The sequence below is a fragment of the Heteronotia binoei genome, chromosome 21 (assembly GCF_032191835.1).
Source record: "Heteronotia binoei isolate CCM8104 ecotype False Entrance Well chromosome 21, APGP_CSIRO_Hbin_v1, whole genome shotgun sequence".
In the NCBI taxonomy this organism is placed as follows: Eukaryota; Metazoa; Chordata; class Lepidosauria; order Squamata; family Gekkonidae; genus Heteronotia; species Heteronotia binoei.
Genome location: NC_083243.1, coordinates 47,348,396 through 47,366,239, shown reverse-complemented (window position 1 = coordinate 47,366,239; position 17,844 = coordinate 47,348,396). Strand labels below are relative to the sequence as shown.

General features: G+C 41.6%; 1 protein-coding gene across 5 annotated transcripts in view; it reads right to left on the bottom strand.

Moving 5' to 3' along the window:
* The window catches only part of CEP128 (centrosomal protein 128), a 323,574-nt gene that overhangs the window by 173,509 nt on the left and 132,221 nt on the right, over positions 1–17,844 (bottom strand). For all 5 annotated transcript variants that reach the window (XM_060261805.1, XM_060261808.1, XM_060261806.1 and 2 more), the window contains one exon: positions 14,616–14,808. In XM_060261805.1, the coding sequence (XP_060117788.1) occupies positions 14,616–14,808 (193 nt within the window). The remainder of the gene's footprint in view (positions 1–14,615; positions 14,809–17,844) is intronic.

Genomic DNA, 17,844 nt, shown 5'->3' with positions numbered 1-17,844 from the left:
CCCCTTTTAATGAGGTCACGCACCAGCTGACCACCTTCCTCCTCCCTCGTACCTCCCATCCCCTAAGGGCTCAAGAGAGTCCTTATAATCTGTGGACTAGCTACCCACAGATGTGCTTCTAGCAGTATCCCAACTTCAGCTGCATAGATCCATCCCCGATTCCTGATCAGTTTCGGGTCCTTCTCCCACTTCCTCGCTTGTCGCCATTGGAGCCTTCCTTGAAGACTACGATAGGTAAATATCACCCTGTTTGTCTACCCATGTATTCCTCTATCTATCTATCTATCTATCTATCTATCTATCTATCTATCTATCTATCTATCTATCTATCTATCTATCTATCTATCTATCTATCTTTCCTAGGACTGAATGTGTGATTTTATGAGTATTTTATCTTGTATGGAAGCCTATATTTTTCTTAATAAATTTTAACTGATTTTACTTAATTAGAGTTCCAATATTCTTACGCATTTCTTTTCTGGATGGTTAATCTTGTATACACAGGTAAAAGATCTTGAGTGAGCCAGGTGCCCACCTGATAATTCCCCAACCTCATTTTGTGGGCATTTTGGCTTACAAAGGGCATCCTAAAGACTAACAGCATTTATTCCAACATAAACTTTCATGAGTCAAATCTCACTTCTTCAGATTCTATGAAGAGAACATCACCTTCCATGTTTTATAAAGAATATTACAGAAGGGAGAAGAGGAGGACCTGGGGCAGAGAGACTGATGTGACTCTCATCATAAATCTTTCCAGTGGGATTCTCTGTGTAAGGGAATAGAAGGGACTGGTTGTTATAAATAATGGATGATGAGAAAGGAGAGAAATTTACCTTCATAAGATCCAAAGGAAGTTAGCTCTGACACACAAAAGTTCATAAGAACATAAGAGAAGCCATGTTAGATCAGGCCAATGGCCCATCCAGTCCAACACTTTGTGTCACACAGTGGCCAAAAAAAATTACATACATATACACACACACACACACATATGCACACTGTGGCTAATAGCCACTGATGGACCTCTGCTAGAATAAATGCTATCAGGTTTTTTTTTAAGATGACACTGAACTTCTATTTTGTTTTGTTACAACAGACTAACACAGGGTTGTCAAATGTGCAGCCCAAGGGCCGGATCAGGCCCCAGAGGGTTCCTATCAGGCCCACAAGCAACTCACTGTCATCTGTTTCCTTCTCTCTTTCTTGCTTCCTTCAGCATCACAGCTTGTTTTCCCAGGCTTGCTCAGTTGCACTGGAGCTACAGAGCAAAGCCTATATTTTCTCCATTGACTGACCAGCACATGAAGCAATTTATATACAAAAGCTTGCAATGTCCAGCCATTTAATGTATTTCCCTGAGTCTTAGGCTCAAAGCATTGACCATGAGATTTCTGTAATGAATGCCAAATCAAAAGTAGGTTTATACTGTTAAACAAACAAAATATTGCAAGAATGCTAATCTTTTAAGCATTTTTTTTAAATCTTTCTGTTTGTGTTCTTTATAAAGGTAATATCTCTGCTGGCTGGCATTACATTTTATGACACACGTGTTCTGGCCCGACAAGGTCTCATTTACATGAGATTTGGCCCTCATAACAAATGAGTTCGTCACCCTTCAACTAACATGACTAGCCGTCTGGATATTTACAGCCATTTGTGCTTGTTAAAAGCTGTTTGATGTTAAACTTAAACCTCACCCGACTGAGAGTTTTATTCATTGAACTTAATACACAATCATATGAAAACAGCATTCTGAGCTCTTATTTCTTCTAATTGCATATAGTGCTGTAGCTAACAGCACACACTGATGCCATTTTCAAGATAAGGCTGAGACACTTGGTGTGTATAATATGTGCTGAAGCATTTCACACCAGTGTCAGGATCAGTTGTGAGCCCACTATGAGAAATACAAAATAAAGAAATAAAGCATGGAAAAGCAGATGAAATTAATGTAAATGGAAAATAAAATCAAATGTTCTGATACTTTTACACAGTAACCTTTTTGAATTAGCAAACTATCTAAGTAGTAAGCCTCAAAAGAGAGCCAGTTTGGTGTAGTGGTTAGGTGTGCAGACTCTTATCTGGGAGAACCGGGTTTGATTCTCCACTCCTCCACTTGCACCTGCTAGCATGGCCTTGGGTCAGCCATAGCTCTGGCAGAGGTTGCCCTTGAAAGGGCAGCTGCTGTGAGAGCCCTCTCCAGCCCCACCCACCTCACAGGGTGTCTGTTGCGGGGGAGGAAGGTAAAGGAGATTGTGAGCCGCTCTGAGACTCTTCTGAGTGGAGGGCGGGATATAAATCCAATATCTTCTTCTTCTTCTTCAAAACAAGCATCTCAAATAGATATAACTATCTGCATTTTATCAGTTGGAGGCAGTGGATGTACATGGTTGCAGACAAGGGATGGTAACTGTGAGAAAGTAGTACAAACAGACAGACCTGAATTAATTCAGGAACATAAAAACAGCTTACTAAATTATTGGATCCCTGATAAAAATTGGTGAAATGACAAACTGAGCCTCCCAGTTGGAGAGGTTCGAGGTCTGAAGCACTCGAGTGCCCAACTCCTGGCAGACCTCTGGGCTACTCCAGTACCTCTCATTGGGAGCAGGTGAAATACTGTGCCTGTATAACAAGAGGCTTGAGCTGGCTCACTGACATATCTAACTAGCTGCTGCTATCCAGACTGTTAGTGAGCAAGGATTTCTTTTTAATTCTGACCTTAGGTTGGTCCACATTACCTCAACATTTTCCCCTCAACATTTCCCCCTCCATCACACTTCAGTTCTACAAAAACATGAGGCTGAAGTGTCATGGTTTTGGGTGACTTTACTAGCGATCCTACTAAGACTTTCAAGATGAAGATTTCTTTCTTTTCTTCCTTTTTTTTGGGTAGTCTTCCACATGGCTGCCTCAAAGATCCTGGAAGAAATTTGCCATAGTGATCCTTTAAAAAAAACCCTGCCTTTTTCAGTCAAGGGGAATAGTAGCAAATAAAGATTTTAAATGCTTACATAACCCTCACTTCTATTTTGGTGTACATAATTTTCCCATTCTTCCTTTCTCCAATTAGTTCCATTACTGCACCCAAATTAAATTTTCCCAGAACAGTGAAGTCCAACTTACAGTCAACAAGCAAATAGCTATTAACCTTTAAAATGCTGTTTAATAGGAATTCAAATTTTATAGGATTATCTTTTGATCCCCAAGATCTGAATTAAAGTATCTTTGCACAGAGAAGTTAACAGAAGCAGCCTTTTTCTATTGCTTGCATTCAAAATAGTTATGTATTCTGGCAATGAACCACGCTTCAGTTCTTAAAAAGGCATTATTTGTTGTTACTTTTGCGCATATATGTATGTTTACATTTGATGTCTGATACAAACTGGATTGGAAATCTATACTTATCCTGGGGCTGAAACAGCTTGCACACAAAACTTCTATAAATTAACCTTGATTTCATTCTCTTCAACTGGGGAGGGTGTTGTTTTGTTTTTTGCTGTCAAAAATATTTACTAAGAATTTTGACATAAATCAGAACCTTCCTCTTTTAGTCAGTGTTGGGAAAATTGTCTTAGGCTAATGGTAGTCTGAACATAAATACTGCTTGGCTCAAGAGCCTGTTCCTTTTATTAAATTGATCTTTACTTTGCCACTGGACCCTTCGTTCCTGTGCCTCCATAAAAATGTCCAGTTGACTTAACATCTCACTCCTTGCTTTTATTGCCTTTACAGTGAAATGAGTCTGCTTGAATATCTTGCTTACTGCTGGTTTTCTAATTTTAAATTTTCTTTCTTCCTCTCACTCCCTCTACTCTCAAAACAATTAGCAGGATGTTTTTGTCTGTATTCAGTACAAAGATTTGCAGTTTCACTCTTGTAATTATCAACATTATGAAGCCTGAAAAGCCACAGCTATGGCTATTAATTAGTAAACTAAAAAAAGTTTTTATTGTGGACCATTCTGAAATTTTTGTTTGTATAAGTAACGTTCCCCTCTTTTGTAAGTTCAAAGTAGGTCAAAATCATCTGTAAAACTACAGGAACAATATAACGCCAAAAGGTGTTAAATAGAGAAATCACCTGAGAAATAATTATACAGCTGAATTCTTCAAAATCATGTGCCATCCATTAAACTTTAATGGCCATGCACCTCTGGGGAAGAAGAGTGAATTTATGCACCTGCACCTGGTTTTTCAAGCCTATGTAATTTGCAATCTCTTGCTGAAATCCTGTGAACCCAGCCTTTTTGTTGGGCAATAAATTATATTATGATCTTTTGTTGGGTAAGAAATTATATAATGATTTCTCACTGTTGTCGATCAATACGCTTTTTGCATTGAGTGTACTAATTTTAGAATTAGAATACTGGACGATCTCATATGGCACATACTGAAGATATATAGAGAGAAATGAAGTATGTTAAAGTACAGAACACGCTGATTTAAGAGAACGTTCTGGTTCTGTTTTTCCCAAATGTACCCAAAGGGAAAACAAAAAGTAAATGTAGGCTGCAGTTTTTGATACTGCCATAGCTTTTGGCTGTAAAAGGTTTGGTTTCAGCTGACTGGAATGAGTCTTTGTATCTAATGACTCATCTGCTGAGGTTTTATGGAATAGTTATGAATATTCTGACTCCTTAAAGAATTATAGCCTGTTGGTACACAACACTCAGGGACAGATGTAGCTATCTGATGATGATGGTAAAGGGTTCAGTGAGAAATCAAGGAGGGCACTGAAATATAAACTAATACATGTTAATATCCTGTGCTTATGACAGTGACATGTGTGAGTAATCTGAGATTTGAGAGAGGATCAATTCAAGACAAACCATGTTTGGACCTTGGAAACTGATGGGCTTGTTTCTTCCCTCAAGTCATGGCTCAGAATTTAATTATTTCCACTTCTGCAGCAAACCATACTTTATATCCAAGCTACAAACTATGGTTTATTATTTTGTTTCTCAACAATTGTTTAACACTGGTTTGGAATCCAAATTGGAAAAAAAATTAAAAGATCCAAATTTGGATTGCAAAGTTTCACTGGCATGTCTCAGGCATATATATACAGCTAAGCAAAAATATCTGCAAGTCCAAATGCAAACCATCAGTTAATGAGGTCATTCTTTAATTCATGAGAGTGAAGATAAATGGAGCAAGATTATACCACAAAATATTGAAATTCCCCTTGAATCTACAATAACCCAATTAATGAATTACTACAATTAGAGGAGGGCAATACTTTTCATTGCTGTTATCAAGTGAATGTTTACTATTTTCATTTCAATCAAGTGATCTTCCCTTTTAAGACCTGCTTTTAAATTTTGCTCATTTTGGAAGATTTACTTTCTTTTAATCCTGCCTTTTGCATTTTTAATTTTAAACCATGCTAATTGACAATTCCACTTCAAGGATGTTCAGTCCAGCTGGGGAAGATGTAAAGATTGTTACAGCATACTTGGAAGATCCTACAGATATTACCCTTCCTTAATGTAGTTTAGAAAGGCTGAGAACAAAAAGACAAAAATCACCACCCAGTTTTGCTGGAAAGAAACATAGTACGCTTTGGCTACTCTGTAATTATGAAATTTAAATGAGTCAGCTGCATACATTAACAGAAGCTAAGCACTGCAATTTTGGACAGAAGCAATCTTTTTTTTTTAATTGAAGGAAAACAGCAGCGATCCCCATATACAAAATTAGACCTAAATATTCATAATAATACACTGTAATAGGTTCTATTTGTAGGAACTGTCACAATTAACGGGCCAAAAAGTGTACTTGCATACCTATCTGAATGTTTTCCTTGATAAATATGGGCCACTTAAGTCACTATATGTGCAGGTTTCCCCAGAATCATTTCAAAACAGTCTCATGAAAATTAACAGACTTTTTGAAAGCCACCCTCCCCAAAGACTGAGCTTTGATGATGCCTTCAGGAACCCAGCTAGGCTTGGAGGACTCCCTGATCCCATCCCATGAGCCTCGATGTCCTCTCTTTTCATCCTTCAAATCCCCACTGAATCTTGCTGGGTGTCATTGGGCTACCCACTGTCTCTTAGTCTACCTGACCTCAAAGGGTTGTTGAAGGATAAAACAGAGGAGGGGAATGCCACGTACCTGAGCTCAGGAAGGGCAGGATAAAAATAAATAAATGAGAAGGGAGGTCCCTCTCAAAACACTATTTTCTCTCTAAAAAAGCCTCCCCAGCTTAAAGAAAAATGATAACTGGCTCTCAAAAAGATTTTTTAAAGATGTGTGATTGCTTGCTGAGAAACTGGATTACCATTCATTTTTTGCAGTAAAATGTTACTTGAGAAACAGGAAAAAAATACCACTACTGAGCATCCTGATGCCATTGTGAAAATGAAGCAATTAAAAGATACATTTAGGTGACTTGGAAGGGAGAGGAGTAAAATTAGAGCACCTACAAATCCTAGCACACAATTTCCTCATTGTTCCTGGCTCCATCTCTTCCCTAGTGGATTTTATTTCTTCAGTAATTTTTGATATTACACTGATATGCATAACTGCAAAATTAACCACAACTGTTTAAAAAGTTTAAGCTGATAGCAGGTATGCCTATTTGTTTTCCAAAATTCTTTTTGTTCTTGAATTACATACCTAATTGCTTTTCTACTTAGCTGATTAAACATTCCTCTCTCTAGCAGCTTTTCCAGAGCAGATAAGCGCTAGTGCTTCTCTGTGGTTATGTGGGAGTATTTATTCCTGCAACACCCTAACAGTTATACTTATAAAAAGAAAATAAGCATTTTGTATTGAATGATCTAACATTCAGTAAACAATCACTTGAATGCTTTCAGAATTAGAAGCCATTTTCCAGTGTTGCAATTGCAAACTGTTCTTGTAATCACCAGGCATGATCTGCTGTAACTACTGGTTGATAGTGGGTTGAGGAAGCATGGAATATTGTGACATCATGTAATGCAACACATTTTGCCAGACATTATGGAAGGAGATGGGTGAAGTCTTACAGGACACAGTAATTTCCTGTGTCATTTGCATGTTTATTGCAATCAGTTGAGTGTCAATACTCCCTGTTAACTATACATTCTTTTGCAAACTCAGGCAGGCCATTAAAATGCGTTAAAAAGCCTGGTAAGTCCCAACCAATGGCAAATTTACATTTGCTGACTAGTTCCAATTCACAGGAATTCAAGCACATTCTATTTCACTGAGAAACATCATGGAAGGGGGGAAGAGAACAGATTACATGATGATCCTTTTATGATGATGGGAAAACATTTGGTCATATATCTGTTAAGTTCTTCTACCAGTCTGTGTCCCCTAATGAATATACTTGTCTGATGCATGTGTTAGAAAAAGACATGATAGTTGTAGTCATATATTATTTTCAGTTGCACACTTCAGATGTCTTTGACTACCTTATACTGAGTCAGAACTTTGGTCTTTCAAAGTCAGTATTATCTACTCTGACTGCCAGTGCTAAGCAGAAGCACCCCATATCACCTAACTACCAGATCCTTTAAATTGGAAATGCCAGGGGTTGAAATTGGGACCAACTTGTATGCAAAGCAAGTGCTGTACCACTGAGCCATGGCCTCGTACCATCAGTGAAACATAACAGGTGAAAGAGCAATCAAAAACCTACATTAACTGGATGCTACTAATATGTATGACTATGGAAAATATAATGGGGAAAAAGTGAAACAAACAGAAATAACTGAAATACAGTTAGGAAGGAGAACAGTAACAAGATCCCATGAGGCTCTTTCTGTAGTAGTTGTATGAAAATATACAAAGAACAATGCTGAGGAACAAGGAAGCCATAACAGTATTTTTAAAGCCTCAAATACACACACACACACACACACACACACACACAGAGGAAAAAGTGTTAACAATGCACTGTGCAGCATAATCAGGCAATCAGATGAGATATCTCATTTTCTTTCAGTTCTAAAACTTGCCTTTGCTGAATGCCTACTTTTCCAAACACAACACGGTGGTTCAAAATGTATTTGGATCTCTCTTTCTATCTTTTAACCTATGCATAGTAAGTACCCTGTTCACAATTCATTTTAATTAGCAGAATGCACATGAATTTTGACTCACTTAGGGGAATAGGTACCATTTACAGACAAAATCTCATAATTAGACATTATTAGATGTCATAAAAAGATTTCAGGCCACCCTCTGGTATGTATCATTTTTGTTTTTCTCATGTTCTGCGTGACTTCTGGGCCATCAGAGAGAGAACTCTTATTTTATTCAATAAGAGAAATGTAGTTATTAAAATACAGTGAAATTATAGCTCTCTGTTCTGTTCACAGAACAAACTTCTTAAAACATTTTCTACTGCTTACTAATTTCTGCCTCACTCCAGATCACAAATGTTGCAAGACCAGTTACTCTGTCTTTATACATTTTATAAATCCCTGAATTGTTCAGGTCTTTTAAGATACAAAAACACAGCTGTTAGCAAAGTCTATTCAATTTTATTGCTAGCAGAAGCTTGCTAAGAGAAAACACAAGAGCAGCCCTGCAGGATCATAGAATCATAAGAGTTGGAAGGGATCTCAAAAGTTATCTAGTCCAACCCCCTGCACAATGCAGGGAACTCACAAATACCTCCCCCTCACACACATACATCCAAAAATTCTCAAAAATAATGGCCAGAGGCTCAGAAATTATTTAAAGACACTAGGTGTTTATGTACAATCCCTATGCTGATCCTAGGCTGCAACTATATATTTTATTTATTCATGATTTGTATCTCGCCCTTCCCACAAGTGGCTCAGGGCGGCTTCCAGAAATTGGTCAAACATAAAAATTAAACAATTTTAAATATATAAACAATTAAACATTTAAAACAGTTAAAACCTTAAAAACCAGTAAACATTCCAATTACATATAGAACAGACGTCTGGCCAAGCTACCTTGAGTTCTCATCTTAGCTAGGTGTAGGCTAGCCGGAAGAAGGTCGTCTTACAGGCCCTGCGGAACTGAACAAGGTCCCGCAGGGCCCTCACCTCTTCCGGCAGCTGATTCCACCATGTAGGGGCCATAACGGAGAAAGCCCTTTCTCTGGTGGATTTCAAGCGGGCTTCTTTTGGCCCAGGGATAGTGAGGAGATTTTGTGTTCCCGACCTCAGTACTCTCTGGGGAACATGTGGGGAGAGACAGTCCTTCAGGTAGGCAGGTCCCAGGCCATATAGGGCTTTAAAGGTGATAACCAGCACCTTGTACCGGACTCGGTATATCACTGGAAGCCAGTGCAGAGTCCGAAGACCCGGTCAAATGTGTCCCCACTTTGGGAGACCCAATAACAGCCGGGCCGCGGCATTCTGCACCAGCTGCAATTTCCGAGTTCGGGACAGGGGCAGCCCCATGTAGAGGGCATTGCAGTAGTCCAATCTCGAGGTGACTGTAGCATGGATCACTGTTGCTAGGTCGTCGCACTCCAGGAAGGGGGCCAGCTGCCTTGCCCGCCTAAGATGAAAAAATGCAGACTTGGCAGCGGCTGCTATTTGAGCCTCCATCTTTAGGGAAGGCTCCAATAGCACCCCCAAGCTCCTGACCCTGTCCGCCGCTGTTAGCGGCGCACCGTCAAAAACTGGTAGGGGGATTCCTCCTCCCGGGCCACGGCGACCCAAGCAAAGGACCTCTGTCTTCGCAGGATTTAGCTTCAGCCCACTCAGTCTGAGCCACTCAGACACGGCCTGTAGTGCCCAATCAAGATTTTCCGGGGCGCAGACCGGCTGGCCGTCCATCAGTAGATAGAGCTGGGTGTCATCAGCGTACTGGTGACACCCTAGCCTGTACACCTTTGGGCAATCTGGGCAAGAGGCCGCATGTAGATGTTAAATAACATCGGGGAGAGAACCGCCCCTTGGGGCACACCACAATCGAGTGTGCACCTCCGGGATAGCTCCCCCCCAATTGCGACCCTTTGTCCCCGACCTTCCAGGAAAGAGGAAAGTCACTGTAAGGCCAACCCCTGAATCCCCGCGTCGGCGAGGCGGCACGTCAGTAGTCGATGGTCGACCGTGTCGAACGCAGCCGACAGGTCTAACAGCATCAGCACCGCCGAGCCACCCCGATCCAGATGCCGTTGAAGGTTATCCACTAGGGCAACCAACACTGTCTCCGTCCCATGTCCCGGGCGAAAGCCAGACTGAAATGGGTCAAGGACGGAAGCGTCCTCCAGGAAAGTCTGTAACTGCATCGCCACTGCCCTCTCAATAAGTTTACCCCAAAAGGGCAAATTTGAAACCGGCCGATAGTGTGCCAATTGGGCCGGATCTAAAGATGTTTTTTTTAGGAGGGGACGGACCACAGCCTCTTTATGCGGCGTTGGAAAGTGCCCTTCCATCAGGGATCTATTTATGATATCCCGTACAGGGTATCTAAGATCCCTTTGGCAAGATTTAATAAGCCAGGAAAGGCATGGGTCCAATTTACAAGTTGTTGGGCGAGCCGATAAGAGAATCCTGTCAACTTCCTCCAGGCTGAGGGGGCTAAAGCCATCCAGAGTATAGTCCGAAGACAGGCTCGGGGCCTCGGATTTGCTAACTGTCTCAAAACTGGCAGGGGGATCGGGGCGGAGTGACGCGATTTTATCCGCAAAAAAATTCGCAAAAGCCTCACAGCCTATTTCCAATTCAATAGAATTTGGCATGCCTTGCGGCAGCGTTGTAACTCCTCTAATTATGTCCAACAGTTGTGCCAGGCGCGAAGTTGAGGACGCAATCTTAGCCGCAAAGAATGCTCTCTTTGCGGATTTGATTGCCATCTCATAGGACTTCAAACTCTCTCTATAAGATGTTCGGGTCACTTCGTCTCGAGTGCGCCGCCATTGCCTCTCCAGTTGTCTGAGTCCCCGCTTTTGTTGCTGCAGCTCCCGGTTAAACCAAGGCGACGGCTTCGAGCGGGGGCGCAGAGGGTGCCTGGGTGCGATCTCGATGGCCCTGGAGAGCCCATCGTTCCAGGACTCTACCAGATCATCCAGGGAATCGCCAGCGAGCCAGGTGTCCCGTAGGGCCGTTAGGAACCGTTCCGGGTCCATCAGGCTCCGCGGGTGAGCTAAAATACGCTCTCCGCCTAAACAGGTTATGGGTGACACCTCCATACGAGCCTTAAGGGCAAAATGATCTGACCATGGCACTGCTTCCATTGCAATATCAGTCACTGATATTCCGGCCACAAAGACCAGGTCTAACATGTGTCCCGCCTGATGAGTGGGTGTTGTAACAACCTGGGAAAGTCCTAGTGTCGCCATGGATGACACCAGGTCCATCACCTGGCTGGAGGCCGCGTCGTTGGCATGGACATTGATGTCAACCAAGACCAAGAACCTTGGGTGCTCCAACGCCCAGCCCGCCGCGGCCTCCACCAGGGATGGTAAGGCGCCGGCCAGTGCATTAGGCGGTCGATACACCAGCCAGATCGCCAACCCCTCCCCAACATCCCACATCAGGCCAACACATTCAATGCCCGGGATCTCTGGAGCCGGAAGAGCCCTAAAGGAGTAAGCCTCTCGTATGAGAAGTGCCACCCCTCCCCCCCGCCCGCTAGTCCGTGACTGGTGAAAGACCGAGTATCCCGGGGGAACGGTCTGGGAGAGACCTACCATCTCCCCCTCGCGCACCCAAGTCTCGGTCACGCAAGCCAGGTCCATGTCCTGTTCGGACAGAAACTCCCGCAGGACAGAGGTCTTATTATTGATGGACCTGGCATTGCATAACACCAGTGACAGAGGCGAGTAATTCAACCTGGCCCCACCACCTGTCACCGTCGGGATGGAACGAAGGCTGGAAGGGGGTCGAGCACTATTATGTCTCGATCACCTTCCCTTATAATTCTGCCTATATAGATATATACATACACACACACACACACACACACTGTGGCTAATAGCCACTGATGGACCTTTGCTCCATATTTTTATCTAAACCCCTCTTGAAGGTGGCTATTCTTGTGGCCGCCACCACCTCCTGTGGCAGTGAATTCCACATGTTAATCATCCTTTGGGTGAAGAAGTACTTCCTTTTATCCGTTTTAACCTGTCTGCTCAGCAATTTCATCGAATGACCATGAGTTCTTGTTTGTTTGTTTGTTTGTTTATTTATTTATTTATCTATCTAGGATTTATATCCTGCCCTTTCCACTAGGTGGCTCAGGGCGGCTTACAACATATAAAACTAACATAAAATCTAAGATTAAGCATTAAAATTAACATTACATAATTTACAGTTAAAAATCTAAACATTTGTTATATACATTTGTTATATATTCTTGTATTGCGAGAAAGGGAGAAAAGTACTTCTTTCTCCACTTTCTCCATCCCATGCATTATCTTGTAAACCTCTATCATGTCACCCCGCAGTCGACGTTTCTTTAAGCTAAAGAGTCCCAAGCGTTTCAACCTTCTTCATAGGGAAAGTGTTCCAGCCCTTTAATCATTCTAGTTGCCCTTTTCTGGACTTTCTCCAATGCTATAATATCCTTTTTGAGGTGCGGCGACCAGAACTGCACACAGTACTCCAAATGAGACTGCACCATCGATTTATGCAGGGGCATTATGATACTGGCTGATTTGTTTTCAATTCCTTTCCTAATAATTCCCAGCATGGCGTTGGCCTTTTTTATTGCAAACGCACACTGTCTTGACATTTTCAGTGAGTTATCTACCACGACCCCAAGATCTCTCTCTTGGTCAGTCTCTGCCAGTTCACATCCCATCAACTTGTATTTGTAGCTGGGATTCTTGGCCCCAATGTGCATTACTTTGCACTTGGCCACATTGAACCTCATCTGCCACATTGACGCCCACTCACCCAGCCTCAGCAGATCCCTTTGGAGTTCCTCACAATCCTCTCTGGTTCTCACCACCCTGAACAATTTAGTGTCATCTGCAAACTTGGCCACTTCACTGCTCACTCCCAACTCTAAATCATTTATGAACAAGTTAAAGAGCATGGGACCCAGTACCGAGCCCTGCGGCACCCCACTGCTTACCGTCCTCCATTGCGAAGACTGCCCATTTATACTCACTCTCTGATTCCTATTACTCAGCCAGTTTTTGATCCACAAGAGGACCTGTCCTTTTACTCCATGACTTTCGAGCTTTCTAAGGAGCCTTTGATGAGGAACTTTATCAAAAGCTTTCTGGAAGTCAAGGTAAACAACATCTATCGGGTCTCCTTTGTCCACATGTTTGTTCACCCCCTCAAAGAAATGTAACAGGTTAGTGAGGCAAGATCTTCCCTTGCAGAACCCATGCTGAGTCTTCCTCAATAACCCGTGTCCATCAATGTGCCTACTCATTCTGTCCTTGATAATGCTTTCTACCAACTTTCCCGGTATTGAAGTCAGACTGACTGGCCTGTAATTTCCCGGATCTCCTCTGGAACCCTTTTTAAAGATGGGGGTGACATTTGCTACCTTCCAGTTCTCAGGAACGGAGGCAGATTTCAATGAAAGATTACAGATTTTTGTTAGAAGATCCACAAGTTCAACTTTGAGTTCTTTCAGAACTCTCGGATGTATGCCATCCGAACCCGGTGACTTATCTAGTTTCTCATAGTAGACAACCAGATGCCACTGGGCAGCACACAAACAGAAGATGAAGCCCACAACTTCTACTGCTCCCCCCCACTCAAATAATGCTCAAACCTACACAGCCTTTGAACATGGAGGCTTCATTTAGCCATCACAGCTAATAGTTGCCAGATGCCAACTGACTCATCTGTTATTAATCTGTCTAATGCCTGTTTTAAAGCTACCTAAACTAGTCTGTTTGCTTACATCTTGTGGCAAGAAATTCCATGTTATCTTTGAGTTATTTTGAAGAGTATTCCAGTAGCACCTTAGAGACAAACAAGATTTAGGAGGTATTTGTTTGTCCTAAATTACTACCAACTGAATAATGTTGGCACCAAGTTCTAGAATTACGGCCGAGGTAGAATGTGTTAGCTCCATCCCCTTTTTCTATGTAAACTTATAAACTTCTTCCATGTCCCTCCACCTTTTCTTTTTTTTCTGAACTCTTTAACTTTTCCTCAAGATGCTCTAACCCTCTGATTGCTCTTTTGTGAGTTTTCAGAATTCTATGGTCTTTTTTTTGAAACAGTATTCCAAATGCAACAAACCAACTCAAACCAAGTCAAAGTTCTAAGTATATGTCTTAAAACACAGGGTTGATGGCACCTATTTGTCAAATTCCATTCTTCTTTGTAACACATATTTTGCCTTGCATTGCATCCATCACATTATACAGTCCATTTCCCCATCTCCACTTCATTACCATTAGCTACCAGAGAGGAGGGAAGAGGAGTCCTAAGCATAATGACATCAAGGATGTTGAACAGCTGGCTTTGAGTCCAGTAGCACCTTAGAGACTTGTTTGGGGGGATATGGGGGGTATAAGTTTTCAAGAGTCAAAGCACCCATTGTCAGATACCAGTTGAAGTATGTTGAACTACATGAAGAGGGAAAAAGAAAACTGACATAGAGCTGCTCTTCTGTGAAAACAGGGACTGGGATCCTTATTGCCTTAAAATAAATAAGATCACACTTGGAAGATCAACACTGTTTTGTTACTAACCAAGATGGACTAGGCTAGCTTACCCTTTTTTGCTTGATGAGCTTCATCCAGGAGTTGTTCCTGTTTTTCCAGTTGACCTATAAGAGCTTGGCGCTCCGAGTCTTTACTCAACGCCAGGTGCTTCAGCTGCTCTCGGCTCTGCTGCAGATGACGCCTCAGTTTCTTCTCCTTGGCTTCTCTCTCCTTTGCTTCTTCACATAACCACTGGAGTTTGGTCTAGAAAAATGCATTGGCACAATGTTTGTTTTTTTCCCTTTCACAGTTCCACAGCAAACCTTTGTCAGATCTAAACTGAGATGCAGAAGAAGAATCTTTGTCACCTTCTGCCCCAGGTTGGAAAAAGAAAACAGCATGAAAAATGAGCGAGACTGGTCTGATGGCAACATGGAAATTACCATTATTTGTCAACTCTGGAAGTCAAATATAGTTTGAAACCTGTTTTGGTAAAAGTGGGTAGAGATCCCTCAATCCATCAAATCAAATCTATGTGCAGAATGTCTCCATGATTTCCACCCTACATGCAGGAAGAAATCCTATATCCAGAGATGCATGTCAGCTCTCCTGTACCACATCAGCACCATCAGAATGCAGTTTGCATTGTCAGTTTTTACAGGATCTGTTTAAAATTACTTGCATTTTACCTTTCCAAGGGCAGTTTACAAAAATAGGGAAGAAAAGTAGTTTGAAGAGTGCTATGAAAATAACACAAAGCCCCATAAGGAAATTAACACCACCACAAAGGAGAAAACAAATGGCAGCTGAATGCCTTTGGAAATAAAGAGATTCTACAATGTCTTCTTATACATTGCTTATGAAAAGAAGAGCAAGAACAGCTCAAAGCCTCACCAGAGAGGGCATTCCAGAGTCTTGGCAATGGCAGGAAAAGACCTGCTACTTGGCAGACAATCTTCTCACTTAACATAGCAAAAGCACTCAAAGCAGAGCTTGAATGAAGGCAGTGAGGGGGTTCTCATATGGAGAAGCAGTCTCTAACGTTGCTTTTTGAAACTGGTTTTAAAATACTATATCTCTCGGGAGGGGGGGTGGGACATATAGTCACATAGTCTAAAGCAGTGTTTCCCATTTGCAGGGTTGTGACCCAGTATCGTGCCACGGAAGCCTCACTACCGGGTCACAAGAAAAGCCCCAAATTTTATTGGGCCACGAAGGAGAAATGTAAAAATAACCGGGCCACAGGAAAGAAAAGTTTGGGAAACCCTGGTCTAAAGTATCTCTGCAAGGAGCCCTGTCCCATCCCATTTATTATCATTGTTCCATGATTATGCAGCACCAATAGTATGGTTGATACTTTACAGTTCTGCTTCTCATGCAGGCAGATTTTAGCCAATCAATTGTGGTGTGTTAAAAAACAGATCTAAAAGAGGAAGGGATGGATTTAAAATCACACTGACATGAATGGATCACCAGTTTATTGAACCTATTACTGGGTTTAACTTTGAAGGGACAGGACTGAAAATGGCTTCTGACTCCACAGGCAAATGTTTCCTACTAAGACACACATGGCAAAACTAGCAAAAATGTTCCCAAATATCTTGTCTGCCAGCAAACAACAGACTCTTTCCTCCAGTGCAGCATATTCCTGCCACAAAACTGTACACAGAGAACATACAGTTCAAAAAACACGTTATGACCTCCAAGGCATGAAACCAGAACACTGAGTTCATGGCACATGGAAAGAAACCAGAGCTGATAATCAAGACGATCATTCTCCATTTTCCAACCACACCCAAGGTCAAACTTTAAGCTATAAAGATTTTAAAAAATGTGAAAGATTGCACTTGTTCTGGGCACAATCTCTGAATCGTCACCAGTCACCTTTCTTCTTTTCTAGCTGAAAAGCAAATATGACATAACAGGATAAAAGTTGGACTAAACGCACAGAAAACTACCAGACAACATATGCACTGGCTCAAGAGCAAACCAATTCATCATCACTGAATTTGCAAAATCTAGCCTCCAAAATGGAGTGCTTTTGCATGGCCAATACATGTGGTTGAAAAGCTTGTTTGGACTGAAGTGTTGAGAACAGTTAATCAGCTACAGAACCAGTGTGACAAAGATAGGTCAACACTTAAGAGTTATACTTTTGCAATGTAGCAGGGATTGCCAAACAGCAACAAATTGGGGAGGGGGAGAGAAGGACCCCACATCCAAGGAAGTTATCAGTAGCTGTTCAAGGGAAAGTGTTTACTTTGCATTGGGATAAAGTTAACATATGGTCCTAATCTTTGTAGTCTAGTGTACTTTTTTTTTTTGCAATCAAAATAAAGTTTCCATAACTGTTTCAATGTGTTAAAAGTGATCTCAGCTGTTCATACAATATTTTACTACTGCTCCCCTAAAGATATAAGGCCTCTGTTCTTTCTGCCCTTGCTCAAGAGCAAGTCTTATACATTTCAAGTCAGGATGTCTTCAGTAAGACATTTAAATTTGCAAATACTATACCGGTTTTCTCTTATTAACTGCTGGAACAGATACTGGGATAGTTTTCTAGTAAAGAAACATACATTTTAACTATAGGTCTTTAAAAGAAAAAAAAAGATCCTACAAGCATTAGAATTTAAAAAAAACCCCACAAAAATTCTTGTTCACTTAAGGGGACTATGGTCTTGTATTCCTGAAGAACCCTGCATGCAACAAAATAACCTCTTTTTGATATTGTGTGGTCTGCTGTTTCAAGGGGGAAAGGCGGAAGAAATTCCAGTAGGTATGTCCAAGCCCCTTCTTGGAAAGCGGGGGGGGGTGGTGGTGGTTTAACAGTTAAAACATAGGACTGAATGACTTCTACATGCAACTAAGATATGGCATGTTTGAATAGCATCAAAAAAACATAAGCCCACAGAATACCACCAAGTCAGGCAGAAGGGGTACTCCATCTGAAAACAATTAATCCCAAAGATCAATTGTCTCATACTCTTTGTTTCAAACTGAAATGCATATGGATATAGCCTAACATGCAAAGATTGCTGACTGATCTGACTGCATTCTTTTGTATTTACCACAGTGTGTACAAGGGCCAATTAATTGTTTTGAGGGAATATTTATTAATCCACTGTATGCAGATCAGAAAAGGCATGGAGACAGATGGCACAGATCACAAGTTCCACTGAAATTACCATAGGCTGATAATTTTTTTCAGACTGTCTGCATGCCTAAATAGAACCAAAAAATGCCAGCACTTCTTTGCTGTGCCATTGTACTTTCCATTAATCTTCTATTTGACACAAATGC